This window comes from Pelodiscus sinensis, chromosome 24 (assembly GCF_049634645.1).
Source record: "Pelodiscus sinensis isolate JC-2024 chromosome 24, ASM4963464v1, whole genome shotgun sequence".
Lineage (NCBI taxonomy): Eukaryota > Metazoa > Chordata > Testudines > Trionychidae > Pelodiscus > Pelodiscus sinensis.
Genome location: NC_134734.1, coordinates 9,921,314 through 9,942,283, shown reverse-complemented (window position 1 = coordinate 9,942,283; position 20,970 = coordinate 9,921,314). Strand labels below are relative to the sequence as shown.

The 20,970-nt window shown below is 52.3% G+C and overlaps 1 protein-coding gene across 5 annotated transcripts; it reads right to left on the bottom strand.

Annotated features, from left to right (window-relative positions):
• Positions 1-9,460: 9,460 nt before the first annotated feature.
• On the bottom strand, positions 9,461-20,911 carry TP53 (tumor protein p53). 5 transcript variants are annotated; one of them, XM_075907745.1, is made up of 11 exons: positions 20,786-20,911; positions 16,068-16,159; positions 15,686-15,746; positions 15,185-15,403; positions 14,672-14,858; positions 14,374-14,486; positions 13,933-14,042; positions 13,483-13,634; positions 11,469-11,548; positions 10,353-10,459; positions 9,461-9,903 (listed from the first exon to the last, which is right to left on the bottom strand). In XM_075907745.1, the coding sequence occupies exons 2-11, from the start codon at positions 16,139-16,141 to the stop codon at positions 9,816-9,818; spliced, it is 1,191 nt and encodes a 396-aa protein (XP_075763860.1). In that variant the 5' UTR covers positions 16,142-16,159; positions 20,786-20,911; the 3' UTR covers positions 9,461-9,815. The 5 variants fall into 5 exon arrangements, with proteins under 5 accessions (XP_075763860.1, XP_075763864.1, XP_075763863.1 ...); XM_075907749.1 differs by having other exon boundaries at positions 15,704-15,746; XM_075907748.1 differs by having other exon boundaries at positions 15,686-15,743.
• Positions 20,912-20,970: the final 59 nt, after the last annotated feature.

The following is a 20,970-nucleotide window of genomic DNA, read 5'->3' as shown; positions in this document are numbered from 1 at the left end:
CACTCCCCTCCCAGAGCTGGAGCGAACACCGAGTCCTGGCTTCCAGCCCCTCCCTCCCACTCATAGTCTCCCCCCCCCCATTGCCCTCCTGCCCAGACTCACTCCTGCAGCCTGACCCCTCCCTCTCTGCCCGACCCCTCCCTCTGCCCAGCTGTGTCCTTGCCATGGCTGCCCCCTTCCTCCCTCCTGCTGGTGGATCAATAAGTGTAAAGTGCCTATTTCCTGTTGATAGGGATCCATAGCCAGGGGCAGGTGCGTGGGGGCGGGGAAGAGTTGAAGCACAGCCAGACAGGGATGGAGCTCACACCACCCTGCCCCACACTGCACCATGTACACAATAACCCACAATGTACATCTTCTACGTTCTCTGTACCACACGTGCACAGTGGATATCTGCACCCCCCAGCACACAACCACAGATGGACATTGCATTGCATACACAAACTCACAATGGAGTTTTACTCCACACCAACAGACAACTGCGCACACACACACACACTGCACTCTATACACAAGCCTACAGTGGATATTTGTATCACACACATACACACTGTACTACGTACACAAATGCACAATGCATATATGCACCCCCCTCTCACACACACACTCATATACAAACCCACAATGGGTACATACACACTCTCTCTGGAACACACTGTAGTGTGTGCACCCCCTCCCACACCACCACAGTGCTCATGCACACGCATACCAAGGATGGATGTACACCCACACCCGTGCAACCGCAATGAATACACACACAGCAACACAACCGCACGGATTTGGGCAGACAGACACAAAGGGGTGGGAGGGAACACCGACACACACAGGCAGGGCTGGGGAACAGAGCATCCTGGCCCAGCAGCTAGGGGGAAGCCTGGCATGGAGCCTGGGTCCCTCCGCTCATGGAGCTCCTCAGCTGCCCTCCATCCCAAGTTTGGCTTCTTCCCCCCCAGGAGCTCCCTTTTCCCCCCTCCCTGCTCTGAATCTCATCTCCCCTGACTCCTTTCCTGTCCCCACCCTTGACTCTCTTGTGCCCCCTGAGAACCAGAGTGGGGCATGTACCCCACAGCAGCTCCCACAACCTATTAGTGGAAACCCTTTGCTAACACAGCCCTGTCTGTGACCCCAGCCCAGAATCAGCCCCTCCCAGCTCCCCACAGCACTTCAAGGGTTAACCCAGGCCAGCAGGGCTTAAGGATCTGGAAGGACAGGACAAGAGCAAAAGACAGAGCTTATGGGATTTTCTGGAAGTGGGATAATCTAGTGTGGGGAGGCTAAATGGATTTTCTGCACCCCCAAACCCAGTGCAGCTACCGGGCTCCCCCCACCCTGTGCTCTATGGCAAAGCCCTGCTCATGCAACAGGAGTGTGTTGGGGATGAGGGCAGGATGCCTAAGGGCTGGTTGCAGAGCAGGTGCGGAATAGACCTGGAGTTGCAACAATGTGGAGGCAGGAATGGAACTGAGCCCAGCCTAGGTAGGTGGCTGGATGGAGGGTACATTGGGATGGAGGGGAATGGGAAGTGTGGGCCAGGCTAAAGCTTCCCCTCATCTAATAAGACACCTTCCCATCTCCCCAGGAGTATGCCCAAGCCTCTTAATTGGGGGAGTGCCAGTTAAATCCTGATCCCCCCCCTGATACCTAGCCACCCCCCAAGCCAGCACGAGGCAGGCCAAGTCCAACTCCAGGTGCTGGCTAGAACATGTGTTGGAACAATGTGAGCCAGCCAATCAATCACTGGTGGGACGTGACCCCCTCTCCCATGGGGGGGGTGAGCAGTTTGTGGGGGGATTGTTCTCAACACTCCAGCCTGAACTAAGGCTTGAGTGTGTGTGTGTGAGAATTTTGCTCCCCGCCTCCAGAGTGTGCATGTGTGTGTGAGGACTGGTGGAGCCCTGCAGTGCCTCCCTGTGTCTTGCATGCCAATACCCCTATGGTGAGCTCCCCCTCTCCATAACTTCTCCCCCTGGCACAGGTAGCAGCCATGCTCCACATGGTCACTCCCAGCACAAGTAGTGCTGCCTCATAGACCACTAGTTGCAACAGTGTCAGGATGAAAGAAAAAACAGCATCGAACTCCATCCTCCCTGTTCCCAAATCTTGGAGTCAGGACCCCTGGGTTCTTTCCCTGGTTCTGGGAGGGGAGCAGGGGGCTGGTAGGTTAGAACTAGAGGGCTGGGAGGCAGGATTCCTGGGTTCTTTCCCCAGCTCTGAGAGAGGAGCAGGGGCTGGCGGGTTAGAGTGTAGGGAGCTGAAAGCCAAGACTCCTGGGGTCTATTTCCAAAGGAGGCTGAACCATCAGCTGGGGGAGGGGCATAGCCTTGAAACACCCCCAACACAGCTTGTCTACATGCCACCTTGTGGCAGTAGTGGGATCTGTCTCAAGGTCAGTGGAAGGGGAACGAGGAAATTTCCAGTCTGCTCTTGGCTGAAATGAGAACTTGGCAGGCACAGGAGGAGGGAAAGGGGGGGTTGGGTTCATTCATCCCTCCCCCCCCCCCCAAAGTGTGACGTGGTGCCTCAACCCAGCTGGCCAGGCAGTTCAATCACGCCATTCAGCCTCTGCCATGGGGGAGGCAGGTCTGTGCTTGGGCTCCCCTCCTCCCTCCCCCGACAAGCTCGTCAGCCCATGAAGACTGGGACTACAGATGGAGGGGGAGAGCTCAGATGGCTGCTCCACTACCTGCCCCAGGGTCACCCCCCCCCCATCATGCAGCCTTGGCTCCTCCTCAGGCCCTTGAGAACGTGCCCCCTGCTGTGGAGAGGCCGCTGTCCAGGGACACGATGTCAGTTCCAGCCCTCCCTCCCCATTTACTGCCCCCAGCACCCCATTCCATTCACAGAAACAAGTTCCTTGTGTTGAATGGGGGGGAAAGCAGGCCAGTGCTGCCCCCCTGTGGCAGATTGGGGAATGGCAGGTGAAAGAATAAAGGGAGGGAGGCATGGGAAACAAGTAGGCTGTGTCTAGACTAGCAAGTTTTTCCACAAAATCAGCTGCTTTTGCGGAAAAACTTGCCAGCTGTCTACACTGGCCGCTTGAATTGCCGCAAGAACACTGACTTCCTACTGTAAGAAATCAGTGCTTCTTGCGGAAATACTGTGCTGCTCCCGTTCGGGCAAAGGTCCTCTAGCGCAAATCATTTGCGCAAGAGGGCCAGTGTAGACAGCACAGTTCTGTTTTGCACAAAAAAGCCCCGATGGCTAAAATGGCAATCAGGGCTTTTTTGCGCAAAAGCGCATCTAGATTGGCACGGACGCTTTTCCGCAAAAAGTGCTTTTGTGGAAAAGCGTCCTGCCAATCTAGACGCTCTTTTCCGAAAATGCTTTTAACGGAAAACTTTTCCGTTAAAAGCATTTCCGGGAAATTATGCCAGTCTAGGCGGACCCGTAGGGTCCTGCAGCTCCCCGGTATCTAAGCCCTACTCCCCGTCAGTGGCACTCCCTGCCAGGGTCTGTCACAGCTGACTCCTGCCAGCAAGTGCCGAACCTTTGGGCACTGGGGGTAAGCGGAGAGGCCCCCCCCATCTAGCAGATGGGTTTATGAAGGGGATGGTTTGATGAGATAACATGATCTTGGTAACTAATTGACCATTATCAGTGGTAAATAGGTCAATGGAGGGATGATAGGAGTTACTCTAGAGAACTTTCTGGGTGTCTGGCTGGTGAGTCTTGCCCACATGCTCAGGGTTTAGCTGATTGCCGTATTTGGGGTTGGGAAGGAATTTTCCCCCAGGGTAGATTGGCAGAGGCCCTGGAGGTTTTTCGCCTTCCTCTGTAGCATGGGGTACAGATCACAGCTGGAGGGTCTCTGCATCTTGGGGTCTTCAAAGTATTTGAAGGCTTCAATATCAGAGATATTGGTGAGAGGATTATTCTAGGAGGGGTGGGTGAGATTCTGTGGCCTGTACTGTGCAGGGGGTCAGACTAGATGATCATAATGGTCCCTTCTGACCTTAAAGACTATGAGTTACAGAGACAACAGACACTGTCAGGGCCAGCCCAGCCAGTGGGAGAGAAGTAGCTGGCGAATCAGGGGAGGACCCATCCTAGCTCACACATGACAACAGGGGAGGACCCATCCTAGCTCACACATGACACCTTCATTTCTTCCGTAACTCATAGAATCATAGACCCATAGGCTGTGTCTACACTGGCGCAATGTTGCGCCAAAGTGGCCTCTCTTGCACAAAAACTTGCTGCTTGTCTACACTGGGGCTACGTCTAGACTGGCATGATTTTCCGGAAATGCTTTTAACGGAAAAGTTTTCCGTTAAAAGCATTTTCGGAAAAGAGCGTCTAGATTGGCACGGACGCTTTTCTGCAAAAGCACTTTTTGTGGAAAAGCATCCGTAGCCAATCTAGACGCGCTTTTGCACAAAAAAGCCCAGATCGCCATTTTCACGATCGGGGCTTTTTGCACAAAACAAATCTGAGCTGTCTACACTGGCCCTTTTGCGCAAAAGGGACTTTTGCCCGAACGGGAGCAGCATAGTATTTCTGCAAAAAGCACTGATTTCTTACAGTAGGAAGTCAGTGTTCTTGCGGAAATTCAAGCGGCCAGTGTAGACAGCTGGCAAGTTGTTCCGGAAAAGCAGCTGATTTTGCGGAAAAACTGGCCAGTCTAGACACAGCCTGGCCATGTGTTCTTGCGCAAGTAAACTGACGTTCTACTGTATAAAATCAGGGCTTCTTGCGCAACAACTATGATGCTCCCGCTCAGGAATAAGTGCTCTTGCTCAACTATTCTTGCGCAAGAGGCCAGTGTAGACAGGCAACATGAATTTCTTGCACAAGAAAGCCCTATGGTTAAAATGACCATCAGAGCTTTCTTGTGCAAGAGAGCATCTTCATTGGCATGGATGTTCTTGCGCGAAAGCACATCTCTTGCACAAAAGCACATGCCAGTGTAGACACTGTCTTTGGGAAGAGTTTTAGCACAAGAACTCTTCTGCAACAGAGTTCTTGTGCAAGAAGCTGCCAATGTAGATGTAGCCATAGAGCTGGAAGAGACCTCAGGTCATCAAGTCCGGCTCCCTGCTTTAGGCAGGACCAATCCCAACTAAATCAACCCAGCCAGGGCTTTGTCAAGCCGGGTATGTCTACACTACCACCCTAGTTCGAACTAGGGTGGTAATGTAGGCAACCGGAGTTGCAAAAGAAGCCCGGGATTTGAATTTCCTGGGCTTCATTTGCATAAAGCCGGGCGCCGCCATTTTTAAATGTCCACTAGTGCGGACTCGTGCCGCGCAGCTACACGCAGCACGGACTAGGTAGTTCGGACTAGGCTTCCTTGTTTCACGAGGAGTAACAGTAGTTCAGACTAGGAAGCCTAGTCCGAACTACCTAGTCCGTGCCGCGTGTAGCTGCGCGGCACGGAGTCCGCACTAGCGGACATTTAAAAATGGCGGCGCCCGGCTTTATGCAAATGAAGCCCAGGAAATTCAAATCCCGGGCTTCTTTTGCAACTCCGGTTGCCTACATTACCACCCTAGTTCGAACTAGGGTGGTAGTGTAGACATACCCACCGAGACTTAAAAACTTCTAGGGATGGAGACTCCACTACTTCCCTAGGGAACCCATCCCAGTGCTTCACCACTCTCCTAGGCTGTGTCCAGACTCAGGGGTTTTTTCGGGAAAAGTAGCCTTTTTCCGAAAAAACTTCCCCTGCGTCCAGACTCAAGCCGCGTTCTTTCGAAATTAAATCGAAAGAACGCGGCTTTTCTTTCGATGGCGGTAAACCTCATTTCACGAGGAAGAACGCCTTCTTTCGAAAGTTCCTCTTTCGAAAGAAGGCGTTCTTCAATGTAAATAGGGCTTCTTCGAAAGAGAGCATCCAGACTCACTGGATGCTTTCTTTCGAAAAAGCAAGCCGCTTTTTCGAAAGTTCAACGTGCAGTCTAGACGCTCTCTTTCGAAAGAGGCTTGCAGTCTAGACATAGCCCTAGGGAAATAGTTTTTCCTAATATCCAACCTGGACCTCTCCCACCACAACTTGAGACCATTGCTCCTTGTTCTGCCATCTGTCGCTACTGAGACCAGCCTTTCTCCATCCGCTTTGGAACCGCCTTTCAGGAAGTTCAAGACTTCTTCACTTCCACAAGGCCAGACCAAGTCAACTTACTACCCCAGCCCTCCAGGGGTGGGTGGAGGTGGGAGTGTCCAACTTCTTCATAAAACCATCCGGTGATGGCTGGCAGCAGCCACCTGTGTCTCCAGATGGCAGCATTGAGCAATTCTGAAAGTTAACACCGTCCGCCTCTCATGTTTTTTCCTGCCTTTGTGGCCACTGAAAACAATGGTGGTAATTTGAGTCTTCCCTATGAGGGCAAATTTGCATAATTGCTCATTGCTGTTCTCTGGGCTCTCTTCCAGAAGTCCAGCCTGCATTCCTCCTCAGTTATTCCTTCAATTTTCCAGACCAAAATTTCCAGACCAAAATATCACCCCAATGCCAATCTTCCCTAATTTTCTCCATCAATATGGAGAATGAATTTTGTAATGTGCACCAAAACACGTGCAGATGTGCACCACCATAAAAACACATGCTACCCACTGTGAGCACTCTGCTAATCAGCTGGGCAGCACCTGAATCTCTCCTGAGCAGTCGCCCAAGTGTTCAGATTACAGGGAACACTACTTGATGCATCCCAAGAACTTCTTGGAAGTTTGATATTTTGCTGCATCACTTTTTCAACACACTTCCACATAGTTAATGCCCTGGGCATGGGACATTTCTGCTATATGGTTATACTGGGGGAGATTCTTTGCTGGAGGTTTTCAAAAGGTATCTGGTCAGCTGTCTGCCTCATATGATTTAGACACAACAAATCCAGCATTTAGTCTATTGATGGTCCCGGTGGTTCTGTTGTAAAAAAGCCTTTGTGAGAGACCCCAGCACCCTTTTCTTCACCCTTGTTCTATTACTGGGATATGTTTTGCACAAAGTATGTCTTTCTAGAAGTTGTGACCAGCTAGGCAGGAATATCTTGGTGGATCATATGTGTTTTCGCAGTACATGAAGTTACAAAGTTTGGCTGGGTATGTTACTGAAGCATTTTGAGGTTGAAATCCCACACATGGCAAACAACGTTAATGGCCTATTGAGTGAATGCACACAAGGTTTGCCCCAGGAATCTTCCCGAGATCATCCTGCACAACAGGGACCACTTGGCCAAGTGCACAGAGAAAGAGCTTTCTGGCAAATGGGAAGATATAAAAAGGTGGAAGTGACATCATAGAAGGGACCACACTCCTCCTAGGACAACACACATGGGAATACCTGAGGAGAGCCCTGAGTACCTGCATCTGTAAAAATGAGCCACGGATATCCATATCCACACATGCGGTTACAAGCGGCTATCCGCAGGCTCGCGGGGCACTCCATCTGAGAAACAAAAACTGAATGGCAGGAAGCGCTGCTCCTGGGCTAACAGGATTTCTAACCTGTGCCTTAAGAATCAGCTGGCCTGTTAATTTGTTAGTTCATATTCTACCTACCATGTGCATTCAGCTCAGTTTGCGGTTGGGGCTTTCATTTCTTTTCTCCCTCTGTAATCACCTCACGTCTCTCCTTGTGCTGCAAATAAACTTGTTTTCTCTTTTTACCCAAACCAGCTTGGACGAAGGTGTCTGGGGAAAACCGCAGCTTGCTTCCCACACAGCCTCCTTTCCCATTGAAGGTGACCAGTGTTCCCTGTAAACCAGATGCTTGTGCAGCTGCTCAGGAGAGATTCCAATAGTGGCCAGCTGATTGGCAGAGCGCTCACAGTCCCCATGGCTAGCAGAATGAGTTTCTACTGGTGGTGCACATCTGCACTTGCCTTGCTGCACAGAACAAAATGTATTTGGCTCATGGTTGGAAAAGATTAGAGGGAACAGTGGAGGCAACCCAAGATCAAAGCTGTATATTGGCCAGATTTGACAAGAGCAGGACAGTCCCAGACTGGGAAGGGGGAGGTCAGAGAGCCAGCATGTGACTGCTGCTGGGGGCATCCCTTCCTGAGTGAATGCCAATGAAAGTACAAGCTTGCAGGGCTTGGCAGTTGGGCACAGCAGTGCAGTATAAGGGAGCCCAACAGATGGGTTGGGGGGGGTGTGACGACGCAGTCAGGGTTCCCCCGACACTGCACCCCCGCAGCAGCAAGAACAGACTCCACCAGCCAGTAGAATAGAGGATTTATTGCTTCTCCAGGATACAGCACAGCACAGATGTGCTATTGCTACAGGAGACTGGGCCAGGATGCCTCCGACCCCATGAGATGGGGTCCCTGGGCCCCTAGATTCCAGCCCCCTCCTTAGACTGGTTCCTTCATGATTCCAGCCCAAAACCAACCCTTCGCCTGAACACTCACTTCCCTAGTTCCCTCGCTGCCCCAACTGTCCGACCGGTTGAGTCTTAGGCAGCCACCTGCTGGGCAGTGCTCACAGGCAGAGGCCAGTAGGGGTCATCACAGCCCAAGCACCGCAACCAGCAAGGTACTGACACTACATCACAACATGTGGGTGAGTCAGTGGGAATCACACATGGGGACCCCAGGTTAGAGAGCAAACAGCACCCCCACCAGGCCACAGGGGGCTCAGTGTAACCTCAGTTCAAGGGGTGAACCCATCACACCCTCCTCCACCTCCAGCCAAATCATTGGGAGACGCCCCCTTTCACTCCCATTCTTCTTGGCTCGTCAATCCCAGAACTTTAGCCCGTGCCCCAGGGCCAAATCCACAGATCAAATAACCTCCTTAATCCTCCTCCATCTCCTCTCTCGCTCTGACCCCTCCCTCCACTCGGGGGTCACCCACTGTGATAAGGTGGAGATTTTATTCTCCTTGTTGTGTATGTGAGTTCTACTATCCTGTATTAACCCTATGCATATGCCTCAGTTTCCCTGGGCCTTGCACCAATACCTAGATGGGGATGGGAATTCAGTGTGTCAGCTTCCCTCCCTATACAATGGCTGATGGCCATTTGTAACCTGAGCCCAGGAGGAGGAGGTGACACCTTTTGCCTGGAAAGCAGGACAGAGATCAAAGGAAGAGCTGGGATGGGGGCTAGGACCAAGAGCTGGGTGTGGGTCAGTCTCATTGGCTTGGGGAGGGGGCCAGGGCCCTGGCTCTGGGACCCCTCTCCCCAAGACTGATTGTCCTGACTGTTCCTGCTTCCCGTGCCGACAAGTCTGTTCTACGTTGTGTCCCTGCCGACTAATAAACCTTCTGTTCTACCTGCCAGCTTAGAGTCACATCTGGCTGCGAATGGGGGTGCAGGGCCCAGTGGCTCCCCCGCATCTCAGTGATACCAGCAAGGCTGCTGTGTGTCTTCAGCCCAGTGCACCCGGGATTAATACTGTTGGGGCAGAAGACCAGACCCCAAGTGGCACCAAAACTGTTTGAGACTGAGTCCCTGCTCCCAGCTGGTTTGGGACCCCTTTCCCCGCAGTCTCACACACATGGCAGGGGAGGAGGCAGCTAAGAAAAAGCTAGATTTATTGTATAAAAGTTGGTACAAAAGTTCGCCAGAAGGGACGGGCATAGAGAGCGGCGCAGGAGACGGGGACAATAGGGAGCGGGTTCACCACAGGGCCTGTGGGTGGAGTTAGAGCCCCCAAGGGGCCGGGGGTCCTCAGTAGGATGGCACCAATCTTTCCTCCCCACAATCCTGAGAAGGGGGGAGCCCCAGTGCTAGGGGAAGAGGAACCGTAGGGGCTGAGCCTCCTCCCTGGGAGAGGAGAGATTTAATAGAAAAAAACTACTCTGTCCAAAAGTGGCAGTGAAACTTAGCTGAGTGCAGATAGGATGGGGGAGGGGGGCGGGTGTGGAGGAATTTATTCTGAATCCTCTTCCTTCACCAGCAGTTTCTTCCCACTTTGAGGCAGCGGCCCATCCCCCCGCTCCTTCCGGGTCTTCAACCACCTGCCACAGGGGAGAGGGAGAAGAGATTCAGAGCCAGGGAGAGAACCTAGGAGTCCTGGCTCCTAGCCCCCTCTCCCCCACTTTAATCCACCAGCCCTCATTCCCTTCCTGGAGCTGGGGAGAGAACCCATGAGTCCTGGTTCCTAGCCCCTTGCTCGAACCACTAGATACCCCTCCCCTCTCAGAGCAAGAGGAGAACCCAGCAGGATCTGGCCCACAAGGGTAGAACTGAATCCCACCCCTTTTCAAGCAAGGACCTGCCCTCCGAGTCAAGCCAGGGTCTGCCCTCTTTCCATGAGGCGTGGGGATAGGGGAGCCTCCCATGGGGCAGTCAGACCCCCTCCCCAAGAGGACAGCTAGGCCCCATCTCCTTCTACCAAGGGGAAGACCTTCCTGTGGTGCAGCCAGATGGATACCCTGCTCCCTTTCTACTTGGGGGTGACACTCACGCCTTGGGGTTCCTCTGAGTCTCCAGCTCCCCCTGCGGCCTCGCAGCCGCCACCTCCAGGGCATTGTTGATTTTCTTCAGCATCTCGTAGTTTTCGCGCCCATGAACCTAGGGAGTGGGGAGGAACGAAATGGCGGGGTTCATACCTTCCCCAGACAGACCAATCCTCACTCCACTAGCACACAACAGACAGACAAACCTCACCCCACCAAGACTGTCTAAGGCAGATCTATTCCCATATATCACACCCTAAGGGTATGTCTACACTACCCCGCTAGTTGGAACTAGGGGGGTAATGTAGTCATCCGCAGTTGCAAATGAAGCCTGGGATTTGAATTTCCCGGGCTTCATTTGCATGAAGCCGGCCGGCGCCATTTTTAAATGCCGGCTAGTTCGGACCCCGTGCCGTGCGGCTACACGCGGCACGGACTAGCTAGTTCGGATTAGGCTTCTAATCTGAACTAGCTGTACACCACGTTCCACCTTGTGGATTAGAAGCCTAATCCGAACTAGCTAGTCCGTGCCGCGTGTAGCCGCGCAGCACGGGGTCCGAACTAGCTGGCATTTAAAAATGGCGCTGTCCGGCTTCATGCAAATGAAGCCTGGGAAATTCAAATCCCGGGCTTCATTTGCAACTGCGGATGACTACATTACCCCCACTAGTTCGAACTAGCGGGGTAGTGTAGACATACCCTAAGACTGGAGAAACCCGGGCCCAGAACCAAATCCCTCCCCCCAGATCAGTCCAACCACTCTCCCAAACCTCCTCCCCCATATCACATGCACCTGTCTACCACTGTTCCCCTCCACAGCAGTCTGATCTCCCATTCCTAGCATCCCCTCAGCACACAAACTGCCGACCCAGCCTACTGCGTGTAAGGTTGGGTCCCTCATAGGCAACCCCGCCCCTCCCATCAGAACCCTGGATCCAAAAGGCTCCTGGATCCAAAAGGCTACAGTCCCAACACCCTTCAAACCCCTTCTAGAGCCAGAGAGAGAACCCAGGAGTCCTGGCTCCCAGAGCCCCCTGCTCTAATCTATCAGCCCCCACTCTCCTTCCTGAGCCAGGAAGAGAACCCAGGAGTCCTGAGCCCCAAACTTCTCCACCAGGACTCACTTCGAGGCAGAAGACCTCTTTGTTGGAGGACACGGTCCGCTTCTTAGGGTTCTCAGATGCCTCCGTGGTGGCTTGGAGAGCTAAGGGGAAGGTAGAGCATATGTAACACTCACTGGGAAATCACTCTGCCCCATGCTGGGGAAAGTAACCCAGGTCTACTCCCAGCCCTCTCCTCTAACCACCAGCCCCCTCCCCCGCACTGCTCTGCCAGATACAGGGAGAGAACCCAGGAGTCCTGGCTCCCAGCCCCCCTGCTCTAACCCACTGGCCTCCACTCCCCTCTTTCACAGTGGAAAAAATTAGGGGGGGTTTCATTACAATTTTTATCTCACATTCATGCCAATTTTTATCTCACTTTTTCACAGTGATGAAAATTAGGGTTTTTGAACATTTGCACCAGTTTGGATCAATTTCTTTTTGTCATTATTGCAGGAAATGATGGAGAAAGGCCCCTCAAATATTCACCAAGCTTCAAAAAAACAAACCAGTTTATAACTGCCAGCAATACATATTGTTGGCACCACCCGGTCAACAATATTCCCAAAGCCAAATATTCCAAACATGCTCAGTCTGATTCAAGGATATTGACTTGACTTTGCCGATTTGTCAGTTTCTATTAGTGATGGAAATAATTGATCATTGCTTTGCGTGGGTGAAGCAAACAGAACGTTTAATGATATTTTCCAATATTTATTCCGTAACTGTAGGTGTGAACGTGTAAACGTGTACAAGATTAACTGATGAGGTAGCAGTGCAGGGCGGGAGTAGGCGGGAGCTGGTAAATGCGGGGAGCCAGCTTTAGAGACAGCAGTGGAGGGGGGGGGGGGGGGCAGATGGTTCTCCTCCCCCCAATGTAACCACTGAAATTTAATGGAATTCCTACTTAAACATTTTACAAAAACAAAATTAAATGGACAAATTTTAGCCATCAATTTAAAAAAAAAATCCCAAATAAAAATTAAATGAATTTAATAAAAACAGCACTGTATTTTTGAAAAATACAATCATTTCAATAAAGCATGTATGTTTTCCTTTGATTTAAAAACAAAAACAATTAATTGAGTTAAAGACCCGAGCAACACCAGGTAAATCTGCTAGTACTTAAAAATCCCTTTTGTTTAGTAGTAAACCCATTAGCTATTACTACCCTGGGGGAGGAAGAAGCCTGTGCATCTCTCTCTACATTGAGAATGAGGGGGAATTTGAAGAGCATAGACTATATAGCTCTCTCATTTCTATCACTATATAGCTCTCTGTACAGCATAAGATTTATCTAAGGTTTGTAAGTATGTCCTTAATACTGCATGAGTACTAGTGGCTCTGTTCACACCTAGATCTATAGAACTATTCATTAGAGCCCCATGTGGTTTTCAATTAATTAAGCAGCTTGTTGATTGGCTAAGAACCTCATTGGAGGCAGACAGTCTGACCTTGGAGTGCAAATCACCAAGCCAGCTTCTGCACCATTCCAGTGCCGACTAGAAACTGGGCTAGTGGAGGGATGGGACCAAGAGAGGTATGTATGTGGGAGGCTCCCAAGTGGAGCGGAGCCAACAGTGGGGGTAGGGATGTAGGGGACATGGCTAATCTGGCTGGGTTGATTTCAGCTTTGATATGCAATTGCTGCTGAATTAATGGTGAAACAAAATACAGGACTATGTAGCACTTTATGGTTGTGACTATTTTCTTCCACTATTTGATCTGAGGAAGTGGGTCTGGCCCACGAAAGCTCATCATCTAATAAACCATCTTGTTAGTCTTTAAAGTGCTACATAGTCCTGTATTTTGTTTCAGCTACACCAGACTAACACGGCTACATTTCTATCACTATGCTGAATTAATGATATTCACTCCCATTGGGGCAAGTCCCTATTGGCCCTGACCATCAGGAGCCCCATCTCCCTTCACTCTTGGCCCTTCCTCTCATCTACCCCTTCGGTTCTGCCTCCTCAAAACCCCCCACGCTCCCTTCCGCTTTCCTACTCGGATCCCTTGGGCCTTCCCCCACACTCACTCCTCTTGGCTTTGCTCTCTTTGAGGACCACGCTTCCGCTCAGGGCCCGGCAAGACAATTTTTTGCGGTGATTCTCCTCCTCCGTCCTGCGGTCCCGCCCGGGGCAGGCGCACACTCGAACCTCAAAGCATCGGCGCCCCAGGAGCTGCCCGCTGTGCCAGGAGGTCAGAGGAGAGACATTAGAAACAAACAGAAACCCCAGAGTCCTGGCTCCTGATCCCCCTGTTCTAACCACCAGCTCCCATTCCCCTCCCAGAGACAGGGAGAGAACCCAGAGTCCTGGCCCCCAGCCCAACAGCTCCCCAATGCCCCATGGCTGACTGGGCATTCAGAGGTTGTGCGGGGCTGCCCAGTTCTCTCCCAAGCTCTGGCCCCAGAGGGGAGATAGCTTGGCCCCGGCATGAGACAATGGGGCAGGCTGCCTAGGGCAGCACTGGGGGGGGCACTTACTTCTTGCTCTCCAGAGTGATGATGGCCAGGATGGGGCGGCGGTTCATTCCCCCCATGCAAGAGCTGTTACACATGAAGTTGTAAAGCACAGTGATGCAGTCAGACCCCACCTGCAGGGAAGAAATGGAATTACAATTAGTCTGGCATCCCCTAGAGGGGACAGGACCCTGCCCCACTCCCCACCCGCTGAGCCAGCCAGTCCCTGCCCTAGAGGCAGGTGGGCACCAGCGCCCCCTAGAGGGGACAAATCTAGTGCCCCATTTTCTGCCCCCGCTCCCCCCGAGCCACACAGTCCCTGCCTGGGGCCATGTGAGAGCAGCGCCCCCTAAAGGAGACAGGCTCCATGCCCCATTCCCTGCCCCCCTAAATGAGTCAATCCCTCCCCTAGGGCTGGGTGGGAGCTGGTGCCCCCTGGAGGGGACAGGACCCGTGTCCTGGTACCTGGGGTGTCTCATAGGGCACCGTAACGCTCTGGCGCTTGGTGTTCTCGTCATCGCGGTAATAGGCCTGATGGTTCCCTTCTATGCGGATCAGGTGCTGGGCTGGGGCGACCCCTGTCCAGAGAAACAAGGGAGCAGCTCAAGAGGAGACACCTCTGGGCCCCCCTCCCCAGCATCCAGCCTTTTTCTCCCATAGATCAGAGCCCCCTCTGCATCCCGAGATCCCTCCAGCCCAGTCTCCCATCCCCTGCAGCAGGGAGTTTTGCTGGTTGTCATCCCCCCAGGCTGTGCTGCCTCACCGTCACTGTAGTCTGCGGAGCGCTCATGGTGCGGGCAGCGTCTCACCACTTCAGCCACATGCTCTGATTTTTTGTAGACAGCCGTGGCCCGGATGACAGAGCCGGGCGGGGGCTGGCTGGACACTTTGATCTGCACCGGGCAGGTCTTCGCCAGCTGACAGAAGAGCTTGTTCAGATCTGGGGAATACTACAGGGGGGCAGAGAGGGAGAGTGGGACTTAGCAGAGGACACTCTGCCCTGACAGACCCCAGGGCAGCGCTAGGAAGAACTGTGGGACAGGGAGGGGCTCAGCAGGGGGTGCTCTCCTCTAGCAAGCAGGGCTGGCCCCAGGGTGGTGCTAGGAGGTGCTGTGGGGCAAGGAGCGGGGCGGGGCCTCAGCAGGGGTTGCTCTTCCCCAGCAGGCAGGGTTACCCCAGGGAAGTGCTAGGGGTACTGTGCAGCAGGGAAATGGGGTGGGGGCTCAGTTGGGTTACTCATCCTCCATCTTCCTTGCAATGCCCCCCCCGTCCGTACGGTGCATGTGACGGACTTGGCAGTCCCTGACTGCTGGAAGGCCAGTTGAAAGTCGTGCTCCCCGGCGTAATCTTCAGTGGAGGGGACGGTGGAGGAGGTGGGCGGTGGCTCCAGGGCCAGGCAAGGGAGATCCCAACTTTCATAGCTGTGCCCAGCCTGCGGAAGTAGGAGGGAGGAGTCTGCAGAGCCAGACAGGCCCAGGCTCATGTCAGGTAGGGTCTGCGAGGGAGACATGATGAATGGTTAGTGCTACACTCCAGGTCTGCCCCTGCTCCTGGTACCTCTGTCCCCTGCTTGCCCCTCAACCTAGCCCCACCCATCAGATCCAGCCAGCCGAGCCCCTCGGTGCACCCCTTCTTTTCCCGTTCCCCCACACTCAACCACAGCCCCAGACCCCAGCATGGTAATGCACCCAACCCCTCTTCTGGGGTCTGGTGCTCAAACTGGGAAAGGTGGGCTGATTCCTGTCTCCTATCCACCCCACTGGACACCAGCACTTACAAACAGCTCCTGGCTCACCGGTTCCGCAGGCTTCACCAGGTACTCTTCTGCCAGGGGGCTACTGAAAGACAGAAAAAGAAAAAATGTACCGGGGGGGGGGGCTATCCAGGCTGCCCTCCTGCCCATGCAAGATGAACCCCGCTCAGCCTGTACCCTCTCTGAGCTCACATCTAAAGTTCAAAGAGTGTGGGACCTGTCGGTGGGGATGATGGTGTGGTTGGGACAGGGTGGTGGCCTGGGGGGCAGGCAAGGGGGCGGTTGAGATGGAGAGGAAAGATTATGCCAGGGTAGGAGGGTGAAGCCCAGGGAGGACCAATGGCGGAAGCTAACAATTTGGAGGGGGGGCAGGGAGTGAGGGGATTTACCCCCACCTAATACTTACAGTGTTTTCCATAAATCGGAGAAGCTCTCCTGACTCAGGGGAAGATCCAGTCCGGTGTCCAAGATCGGCTCCATTCCAGCTGTTCCCTAGAGCTGGGTGACAATTAGAGATAAGTGTTAAGGTGAAACTGCAGGTTAGGGTGATATTGCATGTTAGCATTAAGGTGAACTTGCTTGTTAAGGTGAAATTGCAGATTAGGGTGAAATCAAAGATAAAAGTTAAGGAGACGTTAAAGGTTAGGATGAAATCAGAAATAACTATTACAGTGAAATTGCAGGTTAAGGTGAAATCAGAAATAAGAGTTAGGGTAAGGCCAAAGATTAATGCTAAGGTGAAAATGCAGGTTAGAGTGAAATCCAAAATAAGGGTCAGGTAAAGGTAAGGGCTGGCGAGAGGGGTCAAGGTTTGGAAAAAGGTAACAGGATTCCAGATACCCCTCTTTTTCCTAGAAATTCTAGTCTAAATCTGACCAGATTAATCAGACATTTGGTACACCTCTGTAGGCTGGTCCAGGCCCCTTCGCTATTCCCCGCTATGCTAATCTTCCACTGTTCCTACACACCACAATGTCACACCAATGTTTGGATCCATTGAGAAAAATGCCACATAGCGTCAGGCCCAGAACCCTGCAGGATTGCTTGGGACCCTCCTCCCCACTATGCAAGGGTACTTTCGCCTCGGACAAAGTCTGTCCATTAGGGAATGCTTCATCCGCATCCCAGGCGCAGTACTGGTAATTGCATTGCTCTATATTTTGAATCCCAACTCCAGTGACTAGATGGGTGAGGTGATTCCCATAGCAGCTAAAGGGCCTACTTCAAAGTCGTCCCACTTGCCCTTTCTTACACAACATCATCACTCTTCTAATATTTCCCTAGCCTTGCAACATTTATTTTATATCAACATTGGCAAGCCAGAGACCTTCCTTGGCCAACTCTCTGTGGATTCTTGGATTTAAGTTATTCCATTCTGCATGGATGCATCATCCTGCTTCTTCCCAAACACAGAACACCAATGTTATTGACCACTTCTACCTTCTTTTCATCATTCTTAATGGTTTTACTCTTTGGCTATGTCTACACTACAGGGTTTTTGCACAAAACCAGCCATTTTTGCACAAAAATCCGCAGAGCTTCCACACCTCAAGTGCATTTTTGTGCAAGAAAATTTACAGTAAAACAGCAGAACAGAGGGCTTTTTGCGGTGTACGTATACCTCTTCCTACGAGGAATAACTCCTTTTTGCACAAGAGTTCTTATTCAAAAAGGTGTGTGTGGACGCTCAACAGGGGTTTCTTGCGCAGAATAAGCCCATTAGAAAAAGTGAATAGCCATCAGAGCTTTCTTGCATAAGAGTGTCCATGCAGTGTGGATACTCTCTTGTGCAAAAGCACATTGCTTTTGCGATGCACTTTTGAGGTGTGGACATGCTTTTGCACAAGAAGTTTTTGCGGAAGATCTCTTCTGCAAAAAGTTTCTTGTACAAAAACCCTGCAGTGTAGACAAAGCCTTTTTTTCTAGTAAAGGGCCTGCACCATTGCTCCAGTTTCTTCTATTCCTAACACAACTTCAAAAAAGAAAAAAAAACCTGTATTCCAGTTAGCCCTGCCAGACATGGTTTTTCCTTTATGTTGTTAGCCTCCCATACCAATTTTCTACACTTCATAACTTCTAATTTCTCCTTTCCTCCAATTGTCGTACTTTGCTTTCTTTTTATTTCTCACTGCTGCCTTCATTTAATCATGGACTCCAAATTAGCCAAATCTACTTCTCTCTCATAACTGTAAAAACTTAACGTTTTGGGGGAGGGAAGGATCTAATCAATGTTTTTTAAAGAACCCCCAATTCTCATTCACATTTTTTCTGTCTGTATTTTTCCTCCCTGACGTTGATCAGAATTTTCTTCTGCTTTGGGAAATAAGCAGACCTTAAGAGTTTATACTACAGGTTGTGAGCATCAACTGTTGCCCATAGTGAATGTAACCAGGTCACAAAACTTAGTCCCTAAGCAACCACCAGTTTCCAGTCCTAAAATTAATTCACCTTTATTCAACATAGCAAGGTCCAAAATACAGACACCTGATGATGGGGACAATACTGCTTGTGTTAGAAAAATAGCAGCTATTGGCTAGAGTGGGAGGGGGGCTGGGAGTTTAGGCATCTGGCTCTGGAATGAAAGTGGGGGCTGATGGGTTAGAGCAGGGATGGGGACTGGAAGTGTGCATCTTTGCACTATCCCCTCCTACACCAGAGAGACATCAAAGTCCCATGCTTTTTAATACTGGCTCCATGGGGGGGCATCCCCAGGGGCGAGAGAGCTGCTGGGAGGAGTGGGTAAGTGACTGCATGGGGAATTTGGGGACATACCCACACCCAGCCAGTGACACTCAATATTCCCCTGCTGGGGGAGGGGTGGAGGGCAGGTGTTAGCACAGATCCAAGGAGCAGGTGGGGGTCGCTGAGTCATACGGAAGAGGGGACTGAGCCTCTGTGCGTAGGGATGGAGGCCACCTTGTCCCCTTTCCCTCCCCACAGCTGAACCTTTTCCACCCCCCATTCCTTCCCTCTCTGCCTCCCCAAACTATCACCACCTGTCTCCCCTGCCTTCCTTCTCTGCCTCACCCTCACCCTGTCTGTCCTCCCCCACCTTCTCCCTACCTGTCCCCCCCATACCCATCTCTGCCTCCCTCGCCTGCCTCCACACCTTCTCCCCCTGTCCACCACACACCACTCTTCCCTGCCTCCTCACGTTCCCCCACCCCGCCTGTCTCCCCGGGTCATCCCTCCCTCAGCCTTCCTCCTGTCCCCGCCCCCTACGACGTTCACAGAACGTTCCACGATGCCCCAGGGCAGGAAAGGCAGAGGCTGGGCCATACCATTCCTACCAAGTGTGTGTCGGGGGGGGAGCGGGGAGAATGCCTTAAAGACCCTCCCAGTAGCTCAAGGTTTAAGGGCCACACCCCGCCCTCAGTGAGTGGGAAGCCCCCCTCCCCACAATAGGCCATCCATACAGACAAACACACACAAACACTTGGGGTGCTCCTCCTCCCACTCGTTTTGTACAATGGTTCCTTCCAATGGCAAGGGGAAGAAAGGGCTGACGGGCCCTACCATTCTGGACACAGGTAAGGGGGGTGTTCCTGAAAAAAAGTTGAAATGCTTTAGGAAAGGAGGGGAGTGTCCAGCCCCATCTTTAATGGGATACAGCCAGGCAACAAGCCCACCCACTCAAAAATATGCAACTCCCCCACCATGAAGACACAACGGACTAGTCCAGGATGAACCAAGGCTGGACAGAGGGAGAGTTAAAGTTTATCCTTAGCCACGCCTCTCTGAAGAAACTAAAATAGCCCCAGGAAAAGGCTCGCGCTGAATTGTTTAACCCTTTCTGCCCTGCCCCAGCAGTCCCTGCAACCTGCTGCAGCCAGGTTCCCAGTGCCCAGACAGACCCCCCCACATAACCCTCAAACCCCTCCCATCCCATTCAAAATTCAGACCGTGCTCTGCCTCAGCCCCACAGTCCACCCTTCTACAGACCAAGATTCATTTCAGAACCCACCCTCGATGATTTTTCCATCATATGGGAGGGGAGCGAACCTCTCCCTTCTTTGCCTCCATTCCCCCTCCCCCTGATTCTGATGCCCCCTTCAGGCGACGCGGCCTGCCATGACAGCCTCGATGTCAACTCCCAGAAACCAGCCCCCCCCCCGAAAAACACGATTGTGTCCCCCCCCCCTCGTCTGTTTGTCTCCATTTATTGTCACTTGTCCCACCGGTGAGTGGATTCTCTCGGTGTTCCTACAGCACCGGGCGCAGATGGGACCTGGCCCGAGAGCGGTCCTACACGGGCACTGCTGCTACCCCGACATGTTCCACGGTCCGAGTCTCTTACCCCCTCCCCCGGCTCTGTGGATCTCGAGAGTCAATGTAAAGGAAACCCCGCCCCACCAAAACTCCATGGATCAGAATCTTCGGTGGATCTCAATATTCCCTGGCCCGGAACCCTGCAGATCTTAATGTTCCAAAGACTGGAACCCCGTGATTCTCGACGTTCCACAGCCCAGAACCCATGGATATCAGTGTTCCAAGGAGTAAACACAATGCTCCATGGATCAAAACCCTCAGTGGACTGCAACATTCCACCTACTGGAACCCTGTGGATCACATTTCACGGACCGAAACCCCATAGATCATAACATTCCATGCACCAGAACCCCACAGATCTCAATGTTCCATGGAACTGAACACCTTGGATCTTAACGTTTCACGGACCAGATCCTCACAGATCCCCGGTATTCCATGGATCGAGCCCTTGCGGAACTCATGGCTCCATAGATCAGAACCCTCAGTGGACCCACAACATTTTACAAACTGGAATCCCGGGGATCTCAAAGTTCTGTGGACTGGAAACCCGCGGATCTCAACATTCCATGGATCGGAACTACCCGGATCTCAAAGCTTCTACTAACCGGAACTTCTCGGATCTTCACCTCAATGTCATCCCACCCCCTCCAACTCCCATTTCTAAGCGGGAGCCAGACCAGAACTGATTTCATGACTCAATCTCTGATTCATCGATTCATCCCAGAACGGCTGGGCTCAGCTCTCAGGCCAACTTCACGATCCTTTCGCCCATAATCCCCACGCCTGGCTCCACGAGGAGGGCGTCCCTCATCATCCCACCCCACCGAACCCCCTTCCCGGACCCCCGAAAGTCACCTCCACTAAGAACACCACTGCCTCCTCCGCCGGATAAAATACTTTTGAGTCCACATGCACGAAGCAGGGAAATTCCCGGCAGCCCACAATGCATTGCGCGGTAGCATTGTCCACGTGACAGTAGCCCCTGAGGCCACAGGCGCCATCTTTATTGTGGGCAAAAAAGGAGCGGTGGAGAGAGTCTG